Genomic DNA, 21,668 nt, shown 5'->3' with positions numbered 1-21,668 from the left:
TTATATTTGTGACTTTACATCAGCGTCTTATTGAATCATCACCGTTCGTAACCCGCAGCATCATGCTAAGCACTTTTATAACGTTTACGACATGAGGAGTCAGCTGATTAAGCAAAGTGTTCATCTGATCATTACCGGCTTTATTTTGGGGAACTCATCAGAAGTTTACTGCGGCTAAACTAACAAGTACACGCAAAAGATAAGGGCATTGAAACTGTTAGCCCTGCTAGCTAGTTAGCCGGCAAACCGAAGACGGAAGTGGTAGCGGGATTGTTCTCTCGCTCTGACGATGCTGTTGACAGTTTTGAAATTTAAACGTGAAGCTCTTTGAGCCGCTGTCGCCTCCACGCGCACCGACGTTACAATAACAGAGCAGCTTTTCTTAAATTATTGTGGTGACAGACTTTTATCCTTTTTAGCTTAATGTTGAGTGTTTGTGAAGCTAATTAGCTCTCCACAGGGGAAACCAGGGAGCTGAACCAGCAGCAGGGAGCTAGCTGAGGCACGTAACGTCTCCAGGCTGTGATGGTGACGTCAGGTGTGAACCAGGATCAGTCTGCTGCTGTTTGTCACCGTGTGTCTGCTCAGAGCTCAGGATGATGTGTGTGCTGAGCCTGTGTGTAGCAGCAGGTCGGTGTGTCAGCTATGGATGCTGAGGGGACAGAAGTCAAAGTTAAAAGAGTTTCCTCGAGGAAAAGGACGAGGGAGAGTCTGAGGACTCACCTGACACCTGCCAGCAAGAGAGGAGGAGGAGGAGGAGGAGGAGGAGGAGGAGACACCTGGTCACAGCAATGTCCCCAAAACTGGAGGCTGAGCAGCATCATGGCTGATATACAAGCTGCTGAGGTCAGTGACGGTCCAACATCTGAAGCCTTCATGCAGCTGATAAAACTCGTGTGATAAAATCCTCAGACCACATTTAGTACAACAAGTGTTGAGTGACACAAGCTGCCATAAAATACTAAATGTCAATATTATCGTCTGTTACATTTTTCAACCAACATCAGTCCTGATAATAACTACAGATATTTATTCATCGTCAGGACTCGAACCCTCCAAATACCAGTTTGTTTACATGATGCCACAAAGAAATATCTTCCATATATTTAATATATAGTGTAGTTTAGTATAGTTTAGTATAGTTTAGTGTGACCCTGAGATGACACCAGGGAAACAGCATATATTTGGCCTACGGGCTGAAATACAGGTAAACTGTCCTATCTTGTGAAAAATATTAAAAATTACAGAAACTCGTCAGGACCACAGAATGAAAGCCTGATAACATGGGACACATGACGTTACGCTGTCGTGGCAGTGGGATGAAAAACATAGTTTAATGGTTCATAATGTGTAAAACAGTTTTAACTGTCTGCCTGTGATATACACAGTGTAGTACAGACATTATATGAGCTGTCATCGCACAAAACATCCACACTGTGCATCCGAAGTTGTTATGAGTTGTTATTGATACCTGACCAATCAGCTGACTCCACAGGTTTCTATCAGCTGATGATTATTTTAAAGGAAAAATGAACGCAGTGAATAACTCTACTATCGACTAATCAATCAGTCAGCCATCGTTCGGTCGTTGAACTTACCGCCTGTGGATTGACGGTGCTGTGTTTGTGTTCAGTTCTGCAGTGACAGTGAGGATTTATTCGGGGACTATGACAGCATCCTGGAGGACAGCTCTCTGCTGGCGAAGCTGGACGATGCAGAACAAACCGAGAGGCAGCGAGACGTCCGGCCGTCAGCCGCGGATCAGCCGAACTTCACGTCTCTGCGGCCGCAGAAAGACGTCGTCTGTGAGGATGTTCTCACAGCCTCTATCTTAGACGGCCTCGGAGACGAAGCCTTCGAGGACTTACCGCCCAGCCAGCGCCAGTTTCAGGAACAAGTTTATGAGAATGTAAAGAGGAGCAGACTGGACGGAGATAAAACCTCCACACCGGTCAGAGACGCTGACAGGACCGCCGAGGCTGGAACAGTAATTAAAATGGAGGATAAAACCAAGAGACCGGCGAGGAGGAGCGTGGCGGACCAGCTGAAGAGGACGATGGTCTGTAACGCAGCATCTCCCTCCAGCGTTTCACGGACTGTCGTGTTAAAAGAAGCCGTGGTCACCGAGGAGATCAGCGTCGCCATGCAGGCCATGGAGACCGTATCCGCCGAGACCACCGACCTCGGGCCTTTCTTTGGACTCCCCTCCAGAGTGAAAGACCTGATGTACAAACTGAGAGGGATCACGTCTTTATATGGTGACGCACTGTTCTGTTGTTGTCTTCTGAATTAACACGTTCCAGCTTTTGTAATGTGAACATCTGCCGGTGTCCTTCGTCCTTGGTGTTGCAGCTGAGTGTCCATCTGTAAAACAATCACACTGCAGCACAGAAAAACTGATACGACGATAATCAGCAGACTACGGCTGCAATTAACAGTTATTTTAATGAACAAATAATCATCCAGTTTCTTTCACATTAATCAATTTGTTCTAAAATGTCAGCACAGTTTCTGAGAGTCCAACGAGAAATCTTCAGACGTCTTATTTTATCCGTCCAAAACCCGAAGAGATTCAGTTTACTGTGATAAAAGCATCAAATATTCACATTTGAGGAGCTGGAATGAACAAATGTCTTGCTTTTTTTCTTGGAAATATTATTGATTGATTTTTAAAACATTGCTGATTGTTTTTCTGTCAGTTAATTAATCAGAAAAATAATTGTTATTCAGCTCCACATCTTTCTGAACACAGTTTAAAAAATGCTTCTTCTCTTTGTCACTGACTTAGATGTTCAGATTGAAAACAGTAAATATGAAGTTACCTCTGAACAGAGCCATGCTAGCAGTTTCCCCCTGTTTCCAGTCTTTATGCTAAGCTAAGCTAAGCAGCTGCTGGCTGTAGCTTCATATTTACTGTACAGAAAAGAGAGCGGTAATAATCTGAACTCTCCATCGTCTGTATTTCGTTAATACCAAATCGCTGTGACCTCAGACTGAGGAGCATATTTTTGATTTGTCTCCACAGATTGGCAGCAGACGTGTCTGAACCTGGACTGTGTTCAGCAGAGGAAGAATCTCATCTACTCTCTTCCCACCAGCGGAGGAAAAACTCTGGTTGCAGAGATCCTCGTCCTCAGAGAGCTGCTGTGCAGGAAGAAAGACTGTCTGTTCATCTTACCGTACATTTCACTGGTGCAGGAGAAGGTAGTAAAGAGAGACCTGAATACAAGAACAAACTCAGTCTGAAGTTTAAAAGTGTTGTTGACGTCTTTCACTGGACTTTTTATGAATCTCTTGTTTTTTTTTAATCTCTGATTGACGATCAACTTCTTTCAGTTCAGATTTCAACACCTGAGTTTGGATTTCTGATGAAACCAAATCAGTTTATTGTTATTCTTTATTCTTGTTGTTATTATGTGTAAGGTTACATTAGACACAAAGCACTTTTTATTAAAAGAACAGAAAAAATACAAACTGCATTAAATGTAAATGTGTACGTATACTTCAGTAGGCTTCACATACAAACAGGTTTATATTTGCATACGTGCGTTCAACAGTCAAAAGAGTTTAAAGGCAAATTGATAGAAGATAATTCATACTGTGAAACCTGGACAGGTGCTTCAGATATCTGAGGATTTTACCAATAATGTAGTCTATCTGTGTGACAACATGAACCTGATTGTTGTCATAACATGTAGATAAAAACTGGTGTCATCTGCGTAAAGATGTACATTACAATGTGGAGGTGATATTATGGAGTCCAGAGCCCCGTGGGACACGTTTCCATCACAGCACTTCATTTTGAATGGATAAAAACTGCTGCTTTGTTGTTCTGCAGGTCCGCGGGTTAGCAAGCTTCGGCCTGGAGCTGGACTTCATGGTGGAGGAGTACGCTGGCAGTAAGGGCAAGTTTCCTCCCGTGAAGAGAAGAAACCAGACGTCACTTTACATCGCTACGATAGAGAAAGCCCACAGCCTCGTCAACTCTCTGATAGAGACCAGCAGGATCGATAACCTGGGACTGGTGGTGGTGGACGAGGTACAGTTTGGATCAACGCTGTGTTAAATGTGACCGTGACGTTACAGGTGGAAGGATTGATGTCAGCGTTTGTCTTCTGTGTGCAGCTTCACATGTTGGGCGACGGCAGCAGAGGAGCTGTTATTGAAATGACTCTGGCCAAAGTTCTGTACATGAGCAGTGAGTCCTCGTTTAATCACAGTTGTTCTGTTGAGCTCTTAAAGGAACAGTTCACCCAAAGATGAAAATGTTTGTTTCTTTACAGAGACGACTCAGATTGTTGGGATGAGCGCCACTCTGGGAAACATCAGAGACCTGCAGACGTTTTTAAAGGCTGAAAATTACACAAACGACTTCAGGCCTGTATGTGATGTTCACCACTGTGTATGTTGAACCATCCTATAACTGTGAGCTGTTGTAAAACTGTGGTGTGTTCAGGTCCAGCTGAAGGAGTACGTTAAACTGAAGGACACGATCTATGAAGTGGACCCAAAGGAAGAGGAATGTTTTAGATTCTCACGTCTTCTCAACTTTAAAGTAAGTTCGATATTCTCAGTGTGATTGTTTTAATAATAACATTTTATAGTCTGTCACTTAATGAATACTTAGAGACGACAGAGGAGCACGAGGTGTTCGAAGCATTTTAGAAACAGAACTGTGTTCCAGTGAACAAAACACCAACTCTCAGAGGTGTTCAGTTCTCAAAACTCTTCGTACAATCATCAGAAATCACAACAAAACGTCCTCAGACAAGAAAAAACAAACCCCTGACGTCATCGTGCTTTGACACATCGACATGGAGGCACAGGGGACAGTGTGTCCTGCAGGTTGAGTTTGCTGTGTGAAAGTTGTTTCAAAGGCAAAACCAAATGTGACAAAAGAACCAGAAAAATCAATAAAAGATCCGTCTGTGTAATCCCAGAACCCAGCTGGCATCCGGCCTTTTTAACGCCAGCCAGCCCTCTGCAGAACTGTACCGACTTGAAGACAGTTGTTGACAACGTGTCCCATCTTTGTCCCCTCAGTACTCGAGTTCGATGCAGAAGATAGACCCGGATCACATCATTGCTCTGGTGACTGAAGTCATTCCAACACATTCATGTCTGGTGTTCTGCCCCACCAAGAAAAACTGTGAGAACGTGGCAGGGATGATCTGCAGATACCTGAAAGAGTAGGTGAAGCAGCCGTGTGTCGTGTTCTGCTCTGCTGTCCACTCTGCTGACTCTCTGGACTCTTACAGGGACTTCCTGCAGCACAGGCGGGACGAGAAGGACGTCCTCCTCAGAGAGCTGAAGGACAGCGGGAACGGCTCGGTGTGTCCGGTCCTCAGGAGGACCGTCCCCTACGGCCTGGCCTATCACCACAGCGGACTGACCTCCGAGGAGAGGAAACTGGTGGAGGAGGCCTACTCCAACGGGGTCCTCTGTCTCCTCACCTGCACCTCCACCCTGGCTGCAGGCATCAACCTACCTGCCCGCAGGTGAGTCACCGACACGCTGATGCATTCTGATGAGACGCTGATGGTTTTAGTCGATAGTTTTAAATGAAAAGAAACCTACATTCATACACTACATCAATATAAATAAATGTTCCCTCTCACTGATGTTCTGGCTACATTATATGACGACACACTGACTTTATTGTGGGGATATTGACCCTGATGTCGTTGAGTCAGAGTGATCCTGCGCTCGCCGTACGTGGCCACAGACTTCCTGAAGAGGAGCCAGTACAAGCAGATGGTGGGACGGGCCGGTCGAGCAGGCATCGACACTGAGGGAGAGAGCGTCCTCATCCTGCAGGACAAGGACAGAGATATGGTGAGTCAGGACTCAGAGAGGTGACGTAGACGGAGAGAGTTCAGGCAACTTTTCTCTGAAGGTGTGGACACACATCAGACTTTCTGTTATTATTATATTATTTTACATCTTTCTGTTTCCTGTTTTGTCTTCAGGCTAAATCACTCGTGTGCGCCCCGATGGAAAACTGTTACAGCAACCTAATGCATGATGATGGAAAAGGCCTCCTGAGTCTCCTCCTGTCTCTCATCGGATTAAATGTAAGTCCCATACGTCATCACATGTCGTCTCCAGGTGTTTCCAGCTGTGTGGACAGACATGAACCAGGTGTGTGTGTTTGTTGCAGATCACCACGTCTCTGGATCAGATTAGAGAGTTCCTGTGTGGGACGCTGCTGCACGTCCAGCAGACGCAGCTGTGTGTGGAGCAGAGTCTGTGGGAGGTGGTGCAGCGGTGTGTCGGCCTCCTGAAGGACAAAGACCTCATCACTGTGACTTCAGACTCACACGGTCAAACCCTGCAGGTCACCAAGCTGGGAAAAGCTACGTATAAAGGTAAATCACTGTCACGGTCAGGGGCATCCACACCTCTGTTCAATGTGGATTCATAATTTATCTTTTGGTCCTCAGGCTCAGTGGATCTGACCTGCAGTGACCTCCTCTACAACGACCTGTCTAAAGGTCTGGACGGTCTGCTGCTCAACAGCTGCCTCCACCTGGTCTACCTGGTCACACCGTACGACATGATCTCACAGTGTAATCCTGACTGGATGTTGTTCTTCAGACAGGTACACGCTCGTCGTGACACATCATGACGTTTTCTCAGCTCAGTTGTGACCAGCTGACGTCTGTTGTCGTGTTACAGTTCACCCTGCTGTCAGCTGCAGAGCAGAAGATGTCCGCAGCCGTCGGAGTGCCGGAGAGTTTTGTTGCGAGAAAAGCTGCAGGACAGACGGTGAAGAAGGTACAAAACTGTCGGACGCTTTCCTCCATCCGAACACGTGTCCAGAGCTTGTACACTCTCAAGTCTTTTATGCATCTAAATTATTGTCTGTGCACAAAAAATAGTGACATTCTGTGTGACGTCTAATAAATGTCCTCAAGTGATGTCACTCGAGTCAGCGTCAGTTTGGACCTGAACCAGACACATGAGCTGCTACTATCATAACACACCGACTGTCAGCAGGTCCAGGAGCATTTAGAGGAATGAAGGCCACAAGTGTGAACATGAGATCTCCTGTTTTAACCTTTTTAAATTGTCCATCATGAGTCTGACCAAAGATCTAAAAGTTTCGTAACCTTACAGGAACAGTTCACTCAAACAGTAAATCAGCCATCATCTCCTCCTGATGATATAAAGTCAGGCTCAGCCATCATCTCCTCCTGATGATATAAAGTCAGGCTCAGCCATCATCTCCTCCTGATGATATAAAGTCAGGCTCAGCCATCATCTCCTCCTGATGATATAAAGTCAGGCTCAGTCATCATCTCCTCCTGATGATATAAAGTCAGCTCGTCTGCTGTGATCACAGTCTGCAGGAGAGAAACACTTGATGCTTCGCAGCGACAGTGAAGATTTCAGGATCTTATTTGTCAGGTTAACATTTGATGGTTGAATATTGACCTCACAGTTCAGTGTATACTATTAAAGTAGTTTAATAACTCAACTTAAGTCTTTTGTGATTTTAAGTGCTGGTAGATTTCGTGTCCTTCGATGGTTGATGGTCATTTTAGTTTTTGGTGAGAGCAGCTGCTGTCCTGGTTTGTTGACCCTCGTGGCGTCTCGTTGTGTTTCAGAGCATGAACATGGAGGTGGTGAGGCGGATGTATTTGGCTCTGGTGCTGTTCACTTTACTGAAGGAGACCAACCTGTGGATCGTGGCCGACAAGTTCCAGCTGAGCCGAGGCTTCGTCCAGTCTCTGCTCAGCTCGTCCTCGGCCTTCTGCTCCTGCGTGCTGCACTTCACTGAGGTATCACCTGATGTAACCTGACACCGCTGACGCTGCTCTCAGCTCTGCTGCAGTTGATCAATGCTCGTTCCTGCTGTGTGTGTTCAGGAGCTGGAGGAGTTCTGGCCCTTCAAAGCTCTGCTGACGGAGCTGACGCGGCGGCTGAGCTACTGTGTGAAGGCTGAACTCATCCCTCTGATGGAGGTGGCAGGAGTGATGGAGGTCAGTGTGGATCAGAACACATTTCATCACCTTAATCAAGTCCATCGACAGAAAATCAATCACAAAGTGTTTTTATATTATATCTGCTGCTCGAAGCTTCTCACACGTGAAGAGTTTCTGCTTTTCTTGTTGTGTTTTTGTGTCGAGTCGGTGGAAGTCCAGCAAACAAACAAACAGAGACGGGACGGACAGACATGATGTCACATGATCAGAACAACACAGCGACAGTTTACAGATTTCATTGACAGAATATAAAATGTAAAGTGTTTGGATCCAGGAGACGACTGCGCCACACGACCTCCTCTCCACCGTGATGACCTGGAAGAGACCCGGCCACACAAGACAATAAGCAAAGATTTAGATTTTAGACGGAAGAACAGAACTTGAATTATCACCAACGAGCTCGAGACGAGATGAATGTTACGATGGTGATGTTTCCACAGTGAAATACATTTTCAGAAGTTTATAATAGCCAGTTTGTTTTTGTCCTCCAGTCACGAGCGAAGCAGCTGTACAACGCCGGCTACAAGACGCCGACTCACCTGGCGAACGCCGACCCTGCGGTTCTGTCCAAGACGATAGAAAACCTGTACAAGAAACAGGCGGATCAGATCGTGGCCTCTGCTAAAGTGAGTGTTGTTCAGCTCGACGTCAGCAGATATCATGATGACCAACGTGTGAGCTGTTTGTCCTCAGATGATGTCTCTCTGTTCCAGATGCTGCTGAATGAGAAAGCTGCAGCTCTTCAGGAGGAAGTGGACGAGCTGCTGATGGTTCCTGTGGACCTGCCCGCTCCCTCAAGAACACAACTACTTACCTGAGTTTATTTATCAGAGGAGTTTTATTCTCTGTGTGAACTTTGTGTTTTTTTAATACTTCATTTGTTTGAATTGCAAATATTATTAAAATAATGGACAAGAAGGACTCGACTTGAATTTTTGTGAACCTCCAACTGACAGCTGGTGTCTGGAAACAGCCTGGATTCTGGTTCTGCTCAGCTGAACTCTGTCAGCAGCTGCTTCACTCGAACATCAGTGTTGTTTCTTTGTCTCATCACCGAGTTAAAGCAGGTCGCAGCTCTGATGTGGTTCAGATCAGCTGTTGCTCAATATTTACAGCCGCTAACTGCAGGTGGATCTGCAGTGAAGCTAACAGTGAAGCTAACAGTGAAGCTAACAGTGAAGCTAACAATGAAGCTAACAGTGAAGCTCACAGTGTAGCTCACAGTGTAGCTAACAGTGAAGCTAACGTTAGCGTGCTGATTTGAGTCAGTTTGATGTTCGACATCGGACTGTTTTTATATAAACATCAGTTTTAATTGATAATGTGACCTTTCATATCTTCTTGTACTGGTTAAATGAGACACACCTGTTTAAACTGGATGTTTGTGCCCCTGATGATTTTTTTAATTAATATTTGTACAGAAAATAAATTAATCTTAATAAAAACCAGCCTGCAGGTCACGTGACCCACTGACACTCTTTATATTACATTTTATATTTCAGTACTTTTCATATAAGTGACTTTAACTTTTACTAAAGTCACATTTCATCACAGTATCTTTACTCTTTCTCTTCCTGCACTGATCCTCCTCGGTGCCGGTGTGTTCCGGACCGTGCCGGTGTGGTCCGGACCGTGCCGGTGTGTTCCGGGCCGTGCCGGTGTGTTCCGGGCCGTGCCGGTGTGTTCCGGACCGTCCCGGAGATGTTCCGGCTCCGGTGTGATCATGTGCGGCGGCTGTGAACAGGAGGAAGCGCTGCAGGAAGTGTGCAGCATGTGTGTGTCGGCAGCGGTCATGATGTGTGTGTCGGTGTCGGTGCTCCTGTGTGTCCTCTGGTCTCACACTCACGGGCTCCACTTCAGGATCCAGAACCAGAACTCTTCGGAGGTTCTGGACGCGGCGGCGATGGTGGACCTGTCCGCGGTGATCCGCCGGGTGGACCGGCGCTTTCTGTCCGTCACCATCGACGCGAGTTTGGCTGCTGAGGAGAAGTTCATGTACCTGCTGAGGTGAGTTCAGTCCGGAGGAGCCGCGGAGTCTGTGCGACCCGCTCAGCTCCGGACCGACCGGTTCTCTGTCGGACCGACCGGTTCTGACTGTCGGAGTCATGCTTCACACAGAGCTTCAGTCTGAAACCACCAGACGGGTTCGGACTGGTCACAGCAGCAATACTCCAGTAAAAGTAACGAGAACTTGTTCATATTATTTTGTAGAAGTGAAAGTCACACATGTGAAAAGTACTCGAGTAAAAGTCTTAAAGTATCCGAGTATCTATTAAATTAACTTAAGTATCCGAAGTACAAGTAACTGATTATTTACATTTATGTGTCCTGTAAAAAAACTAGTCTGGCTGAGATGCAGCGTGTAATCTGTAATCTGTAATCTGTAATCTGTAATCTGTAACCTGTAACCTGTAATCTGTAACCTGTAACCTGTAATCTGTAATCTGTAACCTGTAATCTGTAATCTGTAATCTGTAACCTGTAATCTGTGATCTGTACAGTAACTCTAATTGTCTTGAGTAAATGTACTTAGTTACTTTCCAGCACTGCTTTTCAGTGTTGTTGATTACTACTTGTAACATTTTGTTTACTTCACCAGAGCCTCTAATATCTGAGTGTTGCTACGGCGACATAACTTAAACACTTTTTCACACATTTAAGAGACTTTAAATCCAACATGGCCGCCATGTGAAGGTGTGTGTGATCTGTGTTGTTGTTGTTGTTGTTGTTGTTTTCTTTCTCCCACATTTTTAAAATGAGTTCAGAAAGTAACTTTTGACTCCTGAGATTTGTTTTGTCTCCCGCAGCTCTCCAAAGATAAGAACGCTGGCGAGAGCACTCACTCCGGCTTTTTTAAGATTTGGGGGGACCAGGCAGGACTTCATGGTGTTCAGCCCTCAGAGGCCTCCGCCCGTCTCAGGTGTCGCTGCAGGTAACTAACTGCAGGTGACTGCAGCCGGAGCTCGAACGCTCCACTCATTATGATGCTGTACTGATTTCTTTGTGCTCGAGGGGGATTTCTTTTTAAATCTACTTCCTCCCAGGCAGACGTCACGTCATCAGGCCAGACATGTTCGTACTTGTTCTTTTTGTTCTCGGGAAGTGTTTACCAACCTTTAAACTTCCCTTCCTCAGAAAAATACTGGAAACAAAAGTACACAAACAACTGGACGATCATCTCTCCACACAGAGCGTTTCATGTACAGTGAAGTACCAGCTCATAACTGCAGTAAATTCACTGCAGTTTACAGTATTTTACAGTGAAACAGATCACAGTTATTTATTGTGTTTCTACATTAACCTAAATACAATCATTTACTGTGGAAATACAGTATCTTGATGTACAATTACATCATCAGACTGTAAAAGGCATCTGTAGTTCATGGAAATATAAATATTACATATTACAGCAATGTTTTCACATTAATCCAACCATAGTGCTTGTTAGCATGTTAGCATGTTAGCCTCCGTAACTTGTTGGACCACTTGTATGCCAGTTAGCCTGTTGTTTTCCTGTTAGCATGTTAGCCTTTAAGCTTGTTGTTACCATGTGTAGCTTGTTGGCCACAGGCCTGTTGTTGGCATGTTGTATTCATGTTGGAATGTTAACGGTAAGCTTGTTATTAGCATGTGTACCTTGTTGACTTGTTAGCCTGTTGTTAGCATGTTAGCCTGTTGTTATCCTGTTAGCAAGTTAACCCGTAGATCACACCTGAAATGGAATGTACAATAAAAATGACATTCATCTTGTTGTCAGAACAATCCTGTGATGAACTGGAGTTGCCCTCGTGGCTGGAGGAGAAGCTGAAGAACGAGTGGACCCAACAAAAGCTGATCCTGATGAGAGAAGATCTGCAGAGGAAGTACAAACGGGTGAAGTTCACAGGTACGACTTCTCCTCAGCCTGAGTTTCTCACACAGTTAACATGATGTGCTCCAGTCTGGTTTCAGATTTAACAACAACACTGAAACAACCAGACTTTGGGATCAACGCCGATCCAAATTTTTTTTGTTTTATACTTTAACTTTACTTCTTCCCTGCTGCCTTTGACACTGTTGATCCGGAGGAGGTTCATTTTCAATAGTTTTCCAAAGGTGTTCCTCAGGCGTCGATGTTTGGACCACAGCTTTTTAATGTACATGCTCCTGTTTAGCAATTATATAAGAAAACGTCATGTATCATGTCATTCTATGCAGATGACACTCAGCTCTCAACACTTTTCTCTCTTCTGCTTATTAATAGTAAAACTTCGATTCCAAAACATTTGGGACGCTGTGGTTCTCACTTTGACTCTTACTTGAGACTTGACTTTTTTGAAAGTGAGCTGTACAGTTATTAATTACTAGATTTTTTTTACAGACCAATAAAGATAGAAAATATATTAATTTGTAGTTTGGATTTCTGTCTACTTCGTGTGCCTGATATAAGTACAGTTATGCTCGGCTGTGACGACTGTTGTCCTCCTCCTGTGACAGAGTTCACTGTAGACCTGCTGCACTCCTTCACCAACTGCTCGGGGATGGATCTGATCTTCGGGCTGAACGCCCTCCTCAGAACAGCCGACAACACCTGGAACAGCAGCAACGCCCGCTCACTGCTGCAGTACTGTGAATCCAAACAGTACAGGATGTCCTGGGAGCTCGGCAACGGTGCACAACCAACATCTGAATGTTTGCATTTATATTCATATCAATCTAAAAGACAACACATTTTTATATTTTTTATGGGCTTTCCAAAGTAATGCTTGCCAACAAACGTGCATATTGAGCCATTATGCTAGCAAGGCTAAAAAGGTTCAGTAATGAAATGGTGAATTAGTTGGGGACTATTTTCAGCAGCGGATTAATCCACATTTGGTGCTCTAGTGAGCATTTCAGGCATTAATCACCGGACTTCTAATTTCAGAGCAATGCATTGACAGTTAGCAGAGTTAGCGTGCTAATTTCGAGCATGCTTTTGTTTTTTAGCACACATAAGTTTTAGCCCCTGAGATGTGTTTGAGTCGCTAACAAAGACATTAAAGTTATTTTCTAATGAACAGTAGCTTGTTTTTGTTTGTTAGCACGCGAGGATGAAGACGATATCTGCACACTAATATCAACAAACAGAGGAAATAGTGTGTTTGTTCGAGACTGTTGTCATTGTGGATTGATTCTAATTTGTTTACTTGTGGCAGCCAGACTTTGTGTGTGTGATTAAATCAGATATACAGAGTGTGTGTTCACCAAAAACACAAACACAATACGTGTTAGGACACACGAGTCTGAACATGAAGAAGAATGAAGAAAGTAACTGCAGACTTCACTTTAAATACTTCGTGTGGTGTAATCTTTGTACTTCTTGCTCATTATTGGAGGGAAGTTCCAGTAATATTGAAACCCTGCGGTCTTTTTATCTGAGGTTTGAGTTTCACTTCCGTGTTTTCATGCGATGTGAGCTGCTCAGGAAGTTATCTCATGTTCTTAATCTGTCTGGAAGCCATTTGTTGGTTTTCTGTTCCAGTTAGACAGGAAGTGAGACATCAGAGGGCATTTTATTGGACGTGGACGGTGCTGCTGTTGAAACAGTCCTGTTGAACTGAACGTGATGTCGTGTGTTTGTTTTCAGAGCCAAACAGCTATGAGAAGAAGGCGGGGATTCGAGTGGATGGATATCAGCTCGGACAGGATTTCACCCGTCTCAGAGAGATGATGTCAGAATCCAAACTTTACCACGATGCCGGACTATTCGGGCCGGACGTCGGTCAGCCACGAGACCACAGGATAGACATCCTGGAGGGGTGAGAGACACAATGACAATGTTTTTATAGACTCCATCAGATGTTTCATCATCTGCACATTCATTTATATCAGAAAATCTAAATAATGAGACTTTTCCTTCATCAATTCTTGAACAAATTAGAGCCTGAAAAACTCGATTTTTGTGGCCAGTGCTGATAAAAGGGATTAAAAAGTACACCAGCATTTTTTGCATTGATCCATCAAATGTGTTTATCAAACCCTTGTGACAAAGATATATAAAAGGGGAGGCATATTTTACAGTTTAACAATAAACTTTATCGTCTAAAATGACATCGGTGCAGCTCTGAGTGAAGTCAGCACTCAGCAGAGACTCTGGTTCTGGTTCTGGTTCTCTGTCTCCTCTCTGTTAAGTTACGTTCATGAAGTAAAGTACATTTCCCCTCCAGCTCCAGTCAGCAGTCTCACTGGATCACTGCTGCAGTCAGGTTGATAAACAGGAGTGAAGATAAATCCACTTTTTAATCCCACAAGTTTCAAAGTAATCTCTGAGCTCTCCTCCCGTCGCTAAACGGCTCCGGATCAGAACCTGAGCCGAAGAGCCTCCAGGTGTTTATTCCTCCAGAACATCTGGATCTGCACACTGTTCGTGGTGTTTGCTGTTGTACCAATAAAGATTAATCCAGTTGAATAATTCTACTTGTGCAGCCTGTAGCAGTGAACCTGTTCTCCGTCTGTGTGTTGCTGCTGCAGGTTCCTGCAGAGCGGAGCTGAGGCGGTGGACGCCTGCACCTGGCACCAGTGAGTCACTGGTTCTGTTGTGGGTCACAACCTTTAGAAACTGGTTTATGACTCAAAGTACACATGAATACTACAATACTCCATCTTTTTATTAACCTTTGTTTAACCTCAAACCAACAATGTGTTGCAGCTAAAAGTTGAAACAAATCAAAACAGTTTGAAATAGAATGAATAATAAATACAAGAGTAATAACAGATAAGACATCATAACTTTGGCTTTGTAGCACATAATTGTCATTTAACATGGAAATATTTGTTTCATCAAGCCAGTTTTTAATCCTCTTCTTTTTCTTTAACAGGCAGAAATTTGCTTCGATACATAACAGATATGTTCTGGTGTTTTACTGTTAGAGACGTTTAATTAGTCTAAAGAATAAAACTGGAAGATGCAGATGAAGAAGAGTCTCTGAACATTGTGAACAACAAATCATTAGATCGATATTATGATCATCGATCATCTTTAGAGGTGAAGATTGAAACCTTTGAAATAATGTCGTCAGCTTCTGAATGTTTCTAAAGAATAGAACAAAAACTTCTGATGGTTAAAATCAAACTTCATGTGGATCAGGACATGAGCTGTACTGTCCCGGGACGTTTTATAAATACGTATAAGGTTGATATGCTGTGTTCATTCACTCATTCATTCATTAATTCATGTGCCCTCTCTTGTCTCCTAGTTATTATGTGAACGGCAGAGACACGTCCCTGGAGGATTTTCTGGATCCGGAGGTCCTGGACACTCTGGCCTTAAAGACCGGTGAAGTCCTGGAGGTGATGACGAGCTCTACAAGTGGGCCGATGTGTCTGACTCGTGTGACGTCTGCATGTTAAACTGGATGTTTTCTCTCCCGGTTCAGAAAGTGAAGCTGGCGTCTCCAGGGAAGCCGGTGTGGCTCGGAGAGACGAGCTCAGCCTACGGAGGAGGAGCGGTCGGACTGTCGGACACGTTCGTAGCAGGATTCATGTGAGTCTGTACAGGAAGACGCCATCGAGTCACGAGACACACAAAGACAAACGGAGCTGGTTCCCTGAGAGCTGGGACACTTGCATGACTTCTCAGGAGTAATAGCTTAGTTAATTGAGTTTACTGATTACCCAGCAGCCCCGGTCTCATGACAAACCTTACAGCCTGCTCCTCACAACAACATTCATGTGTGGTTTTCAAAATAAAAGCAACGTTTTCTTAAATGGTCGTCTCATACGTCATCGAATTATCTGGACACACAGAGTATAACACTGTTACTAACACGTGTTTGTGAATGTGTGCTGTCTGCAGGTGGCTGGATAAACTGGGCCTGGCAGCCCGACTGGGCCTGGACGTGGTGATGAGGCAGGTGTTTATTGGTTCTGGCAGTTATCACCTGGTCGACGACAACCTGGATCCTCTTCCTGTGAGACTTCTCAATAATTTATAACTGTCTTTATGTTTTAATCGAGTGTGTGGCGACACTTAAAGACTAGTTTGTGTTTAACCTAAGAAGACTTTCTGTGTTGCGTTCAGGTTCATCAGTTTTATTTAAAGCAGCAACTGTCAGTGAATGTACAGTTTTTTTTCAGAGGGGAATGTTGTTCATTTCATTCAACTATATTTATTTGACAAGTTTAGTTACTAGTTACTTTACAGATTAAGATTATAAAGTTAGATGATCTTTAAAAGAAGATGTTATTGATTCAACCGCTCAGTTAAGAAGAGAAACTGGCTTCTTGTCTGCAGATTCAATATTAAATACATTTGGGGGCATCAGAACAAACTGTGAACACGTGTTATCTTTATAAGTTAGCTGGCTAAAATGTTAAACAGCTGTTTACTGCAGCTGGAAACTGAGTTAAGTTTCATCAAACGAGCTGCACATAAGCAGCAAACAGCTGTTAGAGATGAGCTGGTGAACGTTCAGGAGAGGACAGACAGACGTTTCACTCAGGAGCTGCAGAGCTCAGAAAAGAGAGAATGAATCATGAGGTGACACCAACACGACTCCAGATGACTGAACGTAGACTAAAGTCTGATCTGAACTCTTCTCCACCTTCTTTCAGGATTATTGGTTGTCTCTTCTCTACAAGAGACTCGTCGGTCCAGAGGTTTTGAAAATCGAAGCATTTTCCAGCTTTGCTCGCAGTAAAAGAGTTCGGCTGTATCTGCACTGTGCCACCAGGAACAGGTCCTCCTGCTTTAACATCGCCTTTTATTACTCTGTGTCATTACTGACATCGTGTGCTGACTCGTCCCGTCGCTGTTTGTTTCTGTAGGTACAGCAGCGGCGCAGTCACGTTGATGTCGATGAACCTCAGTAAGAAACCAGCCAGGATCTCCATTCATGCCCTCGTCTCCTCCGGCACAGTGGAGGCTTTTGTTCTTCAGTCGGAGCAGCCGGGGGAGGAGGGCCTCTACTCCAGGTGCCGCTCAATATACCCATTTATCACCGAGTTAGCCTGAACCTCCTCTGCTCGAGTCATGTGGAAGGTCACGTTTTATCACACGCTCTTAATGTGAAAGGTTCTTCAAGGCAGCCAAAGGCAAGAGAAGGAAACACATGTAGTTTATGTGTTTCATGTGTCACCTCATCAGTTTCTTGTGTTTCTGTGTTCAGTGACGGAGCAGTTCAGGTTCCTGCTTATAGTTTGAGTCTGTCTGTAAAAACAGTTGGTTAATGTCTTCGGTGGCTGAACAGGAGCTTTATGCAGTTAGAAGATGATGATGATCAAAGTGACGTCATCTGTGACATTTTCTGTTTTAAATCATCTCCAGCTGCTTCAGCTGTTCAGCAGAATGCTGCAACTCTGTTTTACTGTGAAGCTCCAGAAATGTTCTGTGGACTATGAGACTTTCCATGAGCATGGAGGGAGGAGATGATGACTGTTCAAACATCTTCAATCTGTCTTTTGTTTCTTCAGCAGTCTTAATCCAGAGATATTCAAAGTTTTTGGCTCCTCTGAGTTATGAACCGTTCTGTTGTTTGTCTGTAAATTCAATCAGCAGCTGATTCAGAGACATAATAACAAACGTACGGGTGGTCAGCTGACTGTGTCCTCACTCGCTCTGAGTGTCGGTCTTATTTATTTTAATTCTCCCGTCTGAAGTACGTGTGATTTAAATCTGAGTCAGGTGAGAAGATCTGTCATCATGTGATCAATAATACTGCCGTCACTGCTCACATGTACCACACTGTGTCACGTGCTAATGATGGTCGACCGACTGTGTTTTCTTCTTCAGGTCTGTCAGACTGAACGGAGTCGTGTTGAAGATGGTGGATGATAAAACGCTTCCTGACCTTAAAGGCCTCCGACTGCCTCCAGCTGAACATCTGCAGCTTCCTGCGTACTCGCTGGCCTTCTTCGTCCTCACAGATGCTCGAGCTGCAGGCTGCGTCTGACCACACACACACACACACACACACACACACACACACACACACACACACACACACACACGCACACACACACACACACACACACACACACACACACACACACACACGGACTCAGATGACATACACACTGTCATCGCTGCACCAACAGGACTTGAACTGATGAGACTTTGGTTTAGATTTTTGATGCTACTTGTTTTCTTATGTACTTTATAAAGATGCTGTGCTGTGATAATATAGTTATTTTTATTTGATGACACAAAGGGGGTGAAACTTTAGACCAGATCTAACTGTTGGTTGAGTCTCTTAAAATCCCAGAATCACTGATTTGTGTCCAAGACACTAACTTTATTGAGGCACATTGATTTATGAGCAAAATGCTAACATCAGCATGCTAACATGCTCACAATGACAACGCTAACATGCTAATGTTTCGCAGGTATAACGTTTACCATTTTCACCATCTCAGTTTAGCGTGTTAGCAGGCGAATGATCAATAAATTCCAACTCAGGTTTTCTGTGAATCTTTTTATTTGGCGCTGAGACGAGCGATGATGCTTCTCGTGAACTGAGGCAGATTTCTGTTGGGTTTATTCTTCCCGCTCCTCCCCGTGTGTGATGATGTAACACAGAGATTTATAATCCAGGTGTCCTGCTGCGTCGATGTTGGACGACTGGAACATCTGCTTCACCTGAAATTAAAGCGATAATCATCAATACTGCCGATCAACTGATGACGGGAGACTTTGTGGAAAACACTGGAGCTTTAAATGATTTCACTGCTTTATACTTGTGCTCAGCCTTCTGCAACCGAAACACTGCTCGTTAAGCCTTTTAAAAAAGTACAAATGATAGTTTTTAAAGGGATGAAGAGAGAAAACTGTTGTATTTTAGAATAAAGAAGCAAATGTTATTTATAAGGATGCTAAAACTTAAGTAGTTTTACTTATAACAGGACAGTGACATCATCACAGTATTCCTACACGGTGGTATTTCTACTTTTGTACTCGAGTACTGCTGAGTACTTCTTCCCCGACTGCATTTCAATGTGTTTGAACACTTTTCCACAAATAAGTTCAGTCAGAGGTTGAAACAAGAATGGGGCTGAAGGCTTCAGTCCATTCAGGAGAAACACTCGACTCTACAGACAGAAAATGATTTATTATCAGTAATTTTGACTTTTAAGACTCAATGAACGCTGAGAGACGATGTGATGAATCAGCAACAACACAGAGAAACATCTGCCGATGGAACAAAATAAAACCGTCACTCAGCTCAACGTTGTTTCCTGTGTGAAGTGTTTTTTAATGTTTTGACTCAAAATTAGACAAAAATTCAGCTCAGTAAGATTTTGAGTTTGTACATCCACTACATTTATTTGATAGCCTCACTTTAGTTACTAGTTACTTTGCAGATTACATGCTGCATCAGTAGAGTATTTTTGAATTAATTTATTTTATCAGCACTCTGTTGAAACAAAACACTGATCACGCAGGTCGTTAATCAGTCGATGTAACTACATGTATGGGTGACTTTCACTTTTACCAAAGTAATATTTCAACTTGATATCTTTACTTTTACTCGAGTATGACTTGGTACTTCACCTCCTCAGGTGTGAACTTGTCTGCTTGTGTCATCAGTAGTTTCTGTAATCTGCAAAAACAAAAAAAGGACACAAATATAATTTTCTCTTAGCAGCAAGTGACGTCTGTAAACCTGTGAACGCGCTGAGAACATACTCGTCTTTGTGAACGAAGCCTCGGGCGTCAGGATCAAACATTTTGAAGGCGTTTAAGATGGTGTCCTCTGGGTCAGTACCTGCACACATCAACCACAGACAAACACAAGATCATGAAGAGACACTCGAGACAAGTTTCCTGTAGAGTGAATCTGAGTTGACTGGTTGATTGAGATGAACAGCAGGTGGAGCTACTTCTCCAGTTGCTGCAGAAGAAGAATGATGATGGAAATCAGACATGTGAGGAAGGTCACAGCCTCTTCATCGCTCCACACACGTCTCATGTTTTCAGCTCTTCAGTGTTCAAGTTGACGTCACGTTTCAGGAACAAAATCATTAATGTAGAACTTCTGCTGAATTTACCAGATCGTCCAAATAAGTCAGAATGAGTCAGAGACAGAGTTTCACACAGTTTATAAAGTGTCTCCAACTCAACAACTCACTAAACTGACACATTTGTTAAGGGAGTCTGGGGACAAAGAAGTCGCCTATACTGGTTACTGTTTAGTGTATCTGTAAAATGTGACATGTTTAGATCAATAAAATGTTTCTTCTTTCATAAATTGAGTGTAAATGGTGAAATCAGTGTAAACAGTGTGTTCAAACAGCTGCTAAATGTTGGCAGGTCAGACTTTAGCACTTTAGACACAGAAGCAGACAGGCTGGTGCAGCCATGCTGCCACAAACTGACACTTTCTACAAGGAAACACACAACTTACTGTCTTCATTTAATGCTGAATTTACAAGAAGGAGACAATGATTCAGAGTCTGTCAGAGACAGAGTTTCACTACGTTATAAAGTTTGTTTTAACTCAACAACTCTTAAAATCACTACATTTGTTAAGGGAGTCTGGTGATAAACCCATTGTGTTCACAATCATCTGCAGCAGGACAGATGTTAGTAGCAGGTCTGAGGTCTGATCTCGGATGCACTGTATTTCTACACTGTGCTGTGAGAACTTCTCACCGTGCAGCTTTTCTCCGAACAGGTTGAGGAACATGGTGAAGTTGATGGGGCCCGTGGCTTCTCTCAACATGTCCTCCAGCTCTTTGTCCTTCACATCCAGTTTACCTGTGGAGACAGCACACCTGTCCACATCACGTCCGACAGAAACCTGCTCACTGAGTTTATCTGTGATCACAGCTACAAACCCAAAGACGCGTATGTGTCCTTGAGATCTTCTTTATCGATGAAGCCGTCCCGGTTCTGGTCGATGAGCGTGAACGCCTGCATTAAAACGACAAACACACGTGAGATAAAGACTTTAAATGAGATTGAATCTTAATGAGGACTTTACCTCTTTGAACTCTTGGATCTGAGTTTGTTCAAACATGGAGAAAACGTTGGACGAGGCTCTCTGAGCTCTCTTGGCGCCTCCCTCCTTCTTCTTTGTCTTTCTGCTCGCCTGAAACAACCAACGGAAATGTTTCATCATCGTAACACAAAGACGGAGACGAGTTATCAGAGATGTGGTGAGATTGGACTGTTTCTGAGTTAAACTCACAGTGTGATCTGTGTGATATTAAAGGGCAACTCTGTCTGAAATATGTGTGTATACTGTTATGCAGACAATGAGCTTGTGAAGTCGTGAAAGCAGTTTGTCTTCATATTATCAGGTCCGTTTATCAGATGTACTGTGACAGAGGCACTCTGTAGTTTTATAGAAGAAATTCAAACTCATAATTTTAATATTTACAATATAAATGAGGTAATAATACAAACTGTTTCCATCAGTGAATAAACCAGCTGTTCTCAGAGGAAATAAGGTCCCAGAACACTGTTTGAAGCTAGAAAGGTGGCAGGGTCCGCCACATATAAACAAAGTAAAACTCCTTTAAGGTCAGTCTGTTTCTTCAGTCATGAAAACAAAGACAGTTTGATTATTTATTTTGTTTCAGCCAATGAAGATCTTTTGAATAATAAAGTTTTAATTTCTTCTACAAAACTACAGACTGCCCCTTTAAGTTAATGTCTAATTTAAAACACGCTCTTTAAAACATAGATTTGATATAAAAATGATCAAAGTCTTTAAAACG

General features: G+C 43.6%; 3 protein-coding genes across 3 annotated transcripts; 2 read left to right on the top strand and 1 right to left on the bottom strand.

Annotated features, from left to right (window-relative positions):
* Positions 1–313: 313 nt before the first annotated feature.
* helq (helicase, POLQ like) lies at positions 314–8,906 on the top strand. Its single transcript, XM_073478490.1, has 18 exons — positions 314–846; positions 1,634–2,258; positions 3,026–3,204; positions 3,839–4,039; positions 4,126–4,198; positions 4,284–4,381; positions 4,457–4,555; positions 5,044–5,189; positions 5,259–5,498; positions 5,694–5,835; positions 5,970–6,074; positions 6,161–6,368; positions 6,444–6,601; positions 6,679–6,777; positions 7,611–7,784; positions 7,872–7,985; positions 8,480–8,614; positions 8,702–8,906. Exons 1-18 carry the CDS (start codon positions 646–648, stop codon positions 8,804–8,806), a joined length of 3,102 nt encoding a protein of 1,033 aa, XP_073334591.1. The 5' UTR covers positions 314–645; the 3' UTR covers positions 8,807–8,906.
* Positions 8,907–9,664: 758 nt separating this feature from the next.
* On the top strand, positions 9,665–19,172 carry hpse (heparanase). Its single transcript, XM_073478349.1, has 12 exons — positions 9,665–9,995; positions 10,796–10,920; positions 11,746–11,874; positions 12,465–12,638; positions 13,597–13,768; positions 14,481–14,528; positions 15,206–15,299; positions 15,386–15,492; positions 15,805–15,919; positions 16,563–16,687; positions 16,776–16,922; positions 17,740–19,172. The coding sequence occupies exons 1-12, from the start codon at positions 9,712–9,714 to the stop codon at positions 17,897–17,899; spliced, it is 1,680 nt and encodes a 559-aa protein (XP_073334450.1). The 5' UTR covers positions 9,665–9,711; the 3' UTR covers positions 17,900–19,172.
* LOC141006202 (myosin light chain 5-like) lies at positions 18,484–20,996 on the bottom strand. The gene is made up of 6 exons (XM_073478350.1): positions 20,930–20,996; positions 20,784–20,859; positions 20,599–20,703; positions 19,633–19,711; positions 19,498–19,546; positions 18,484–18,585 (listed from the first exon to the last, which is right to left on the bottom strand). Exons 1-6 carry the CDS (start codon positions 20,963–20,965, stop codon positions 18,484–18,486), a joined length of 447 nt encoding a protein of 148 aa, XP_073334451.1. The 5' UTR covers positions 20,966–20,996.
* Positions 20,997–21,668: the final 672 nt, after the last annotated feature.

The sequence above is a fragment of the Pagrus major genome, chromosome 12 (genome assembly GCF_040436345.1).
Source record: "Pagrus major chromosome 12, Pma_NU_1.0".
Lineage (NCBI taxonomy): Eukaryota > Metazoa > Chordata > Actinopteri > Spariformes > Sparidae > Pagrus > Pagrus major.
This window is presented reverse-complemented; position numbering and strand designations above follow the sequence as displayed.

Excerpts from the sequence above, each read along its gene's own strand:
- helq (XM_073478490.1), top strand. The coding sequence starts at position 646 with ATGGATGCTGAGGGGACAGAAGTCAAAGTTAAAAGAGTTTCCTCGAGG. Across the intron at positions 2,259-3,025 it reads AGGGATCACGTCTTTATATG|ATTGGCAGCAGACGTGTCTG; the intron begins GTGACGCACTGT and ends TTGTCTCCACAG. Across the intron at positions 5,836-5,969 it reads AGGACAAGGACAGAGATATG|GCTAAATCACTCGTGTGCGC; the intron begins GTGAGTCAGGAC and ends TTTTGTCTTCAG.
- hpse (XM_073478349.1), top strand. The coding sequence starts at position 9,712 with ATGTGCGGCGGCTGTGAACAGGAGGAAGCGCTGCAGGAAGTGTGCAGC. Across the intron at positions 10,921-11,745 it reads CGTCTCAGGTGTCGCTGCAG|AACAATCCTGTGATGAACTG; the intron begins GTAACTAACTGC and ends TCTTGTTGTCAG. Across the intron at positions 11,875-12,464 it reads CAAACGGGTGAAGTTCACAG|AGTTCACTGTAGACCTGCTG; the intron begins GTACGACTTCTC and ends CTCCTGTGACAG.
- LOC141006202 (XM_073478350.1), bottom strand. The coding sequence starts at position 20,965 with ATGTTTGAACAAACTCAGATCCAAGAGTTCAAAGAG. Across the intron at positions 20,860-20,929 it reads AGATCCAAGAGTTCAAAGAG|GCGTTCACGCTCATCGACCA; the intron begins GTAAAGTCCTCA and ends GTTTTAATGCAG. Across the intron at positions 20,704-20,783 it reads GGACACATACGCGTCTTTGG|GTAAACTGGATGTGAAGGAC; the intron begins GTTTGTAGCTGT and ends CTGTCTCCACAG.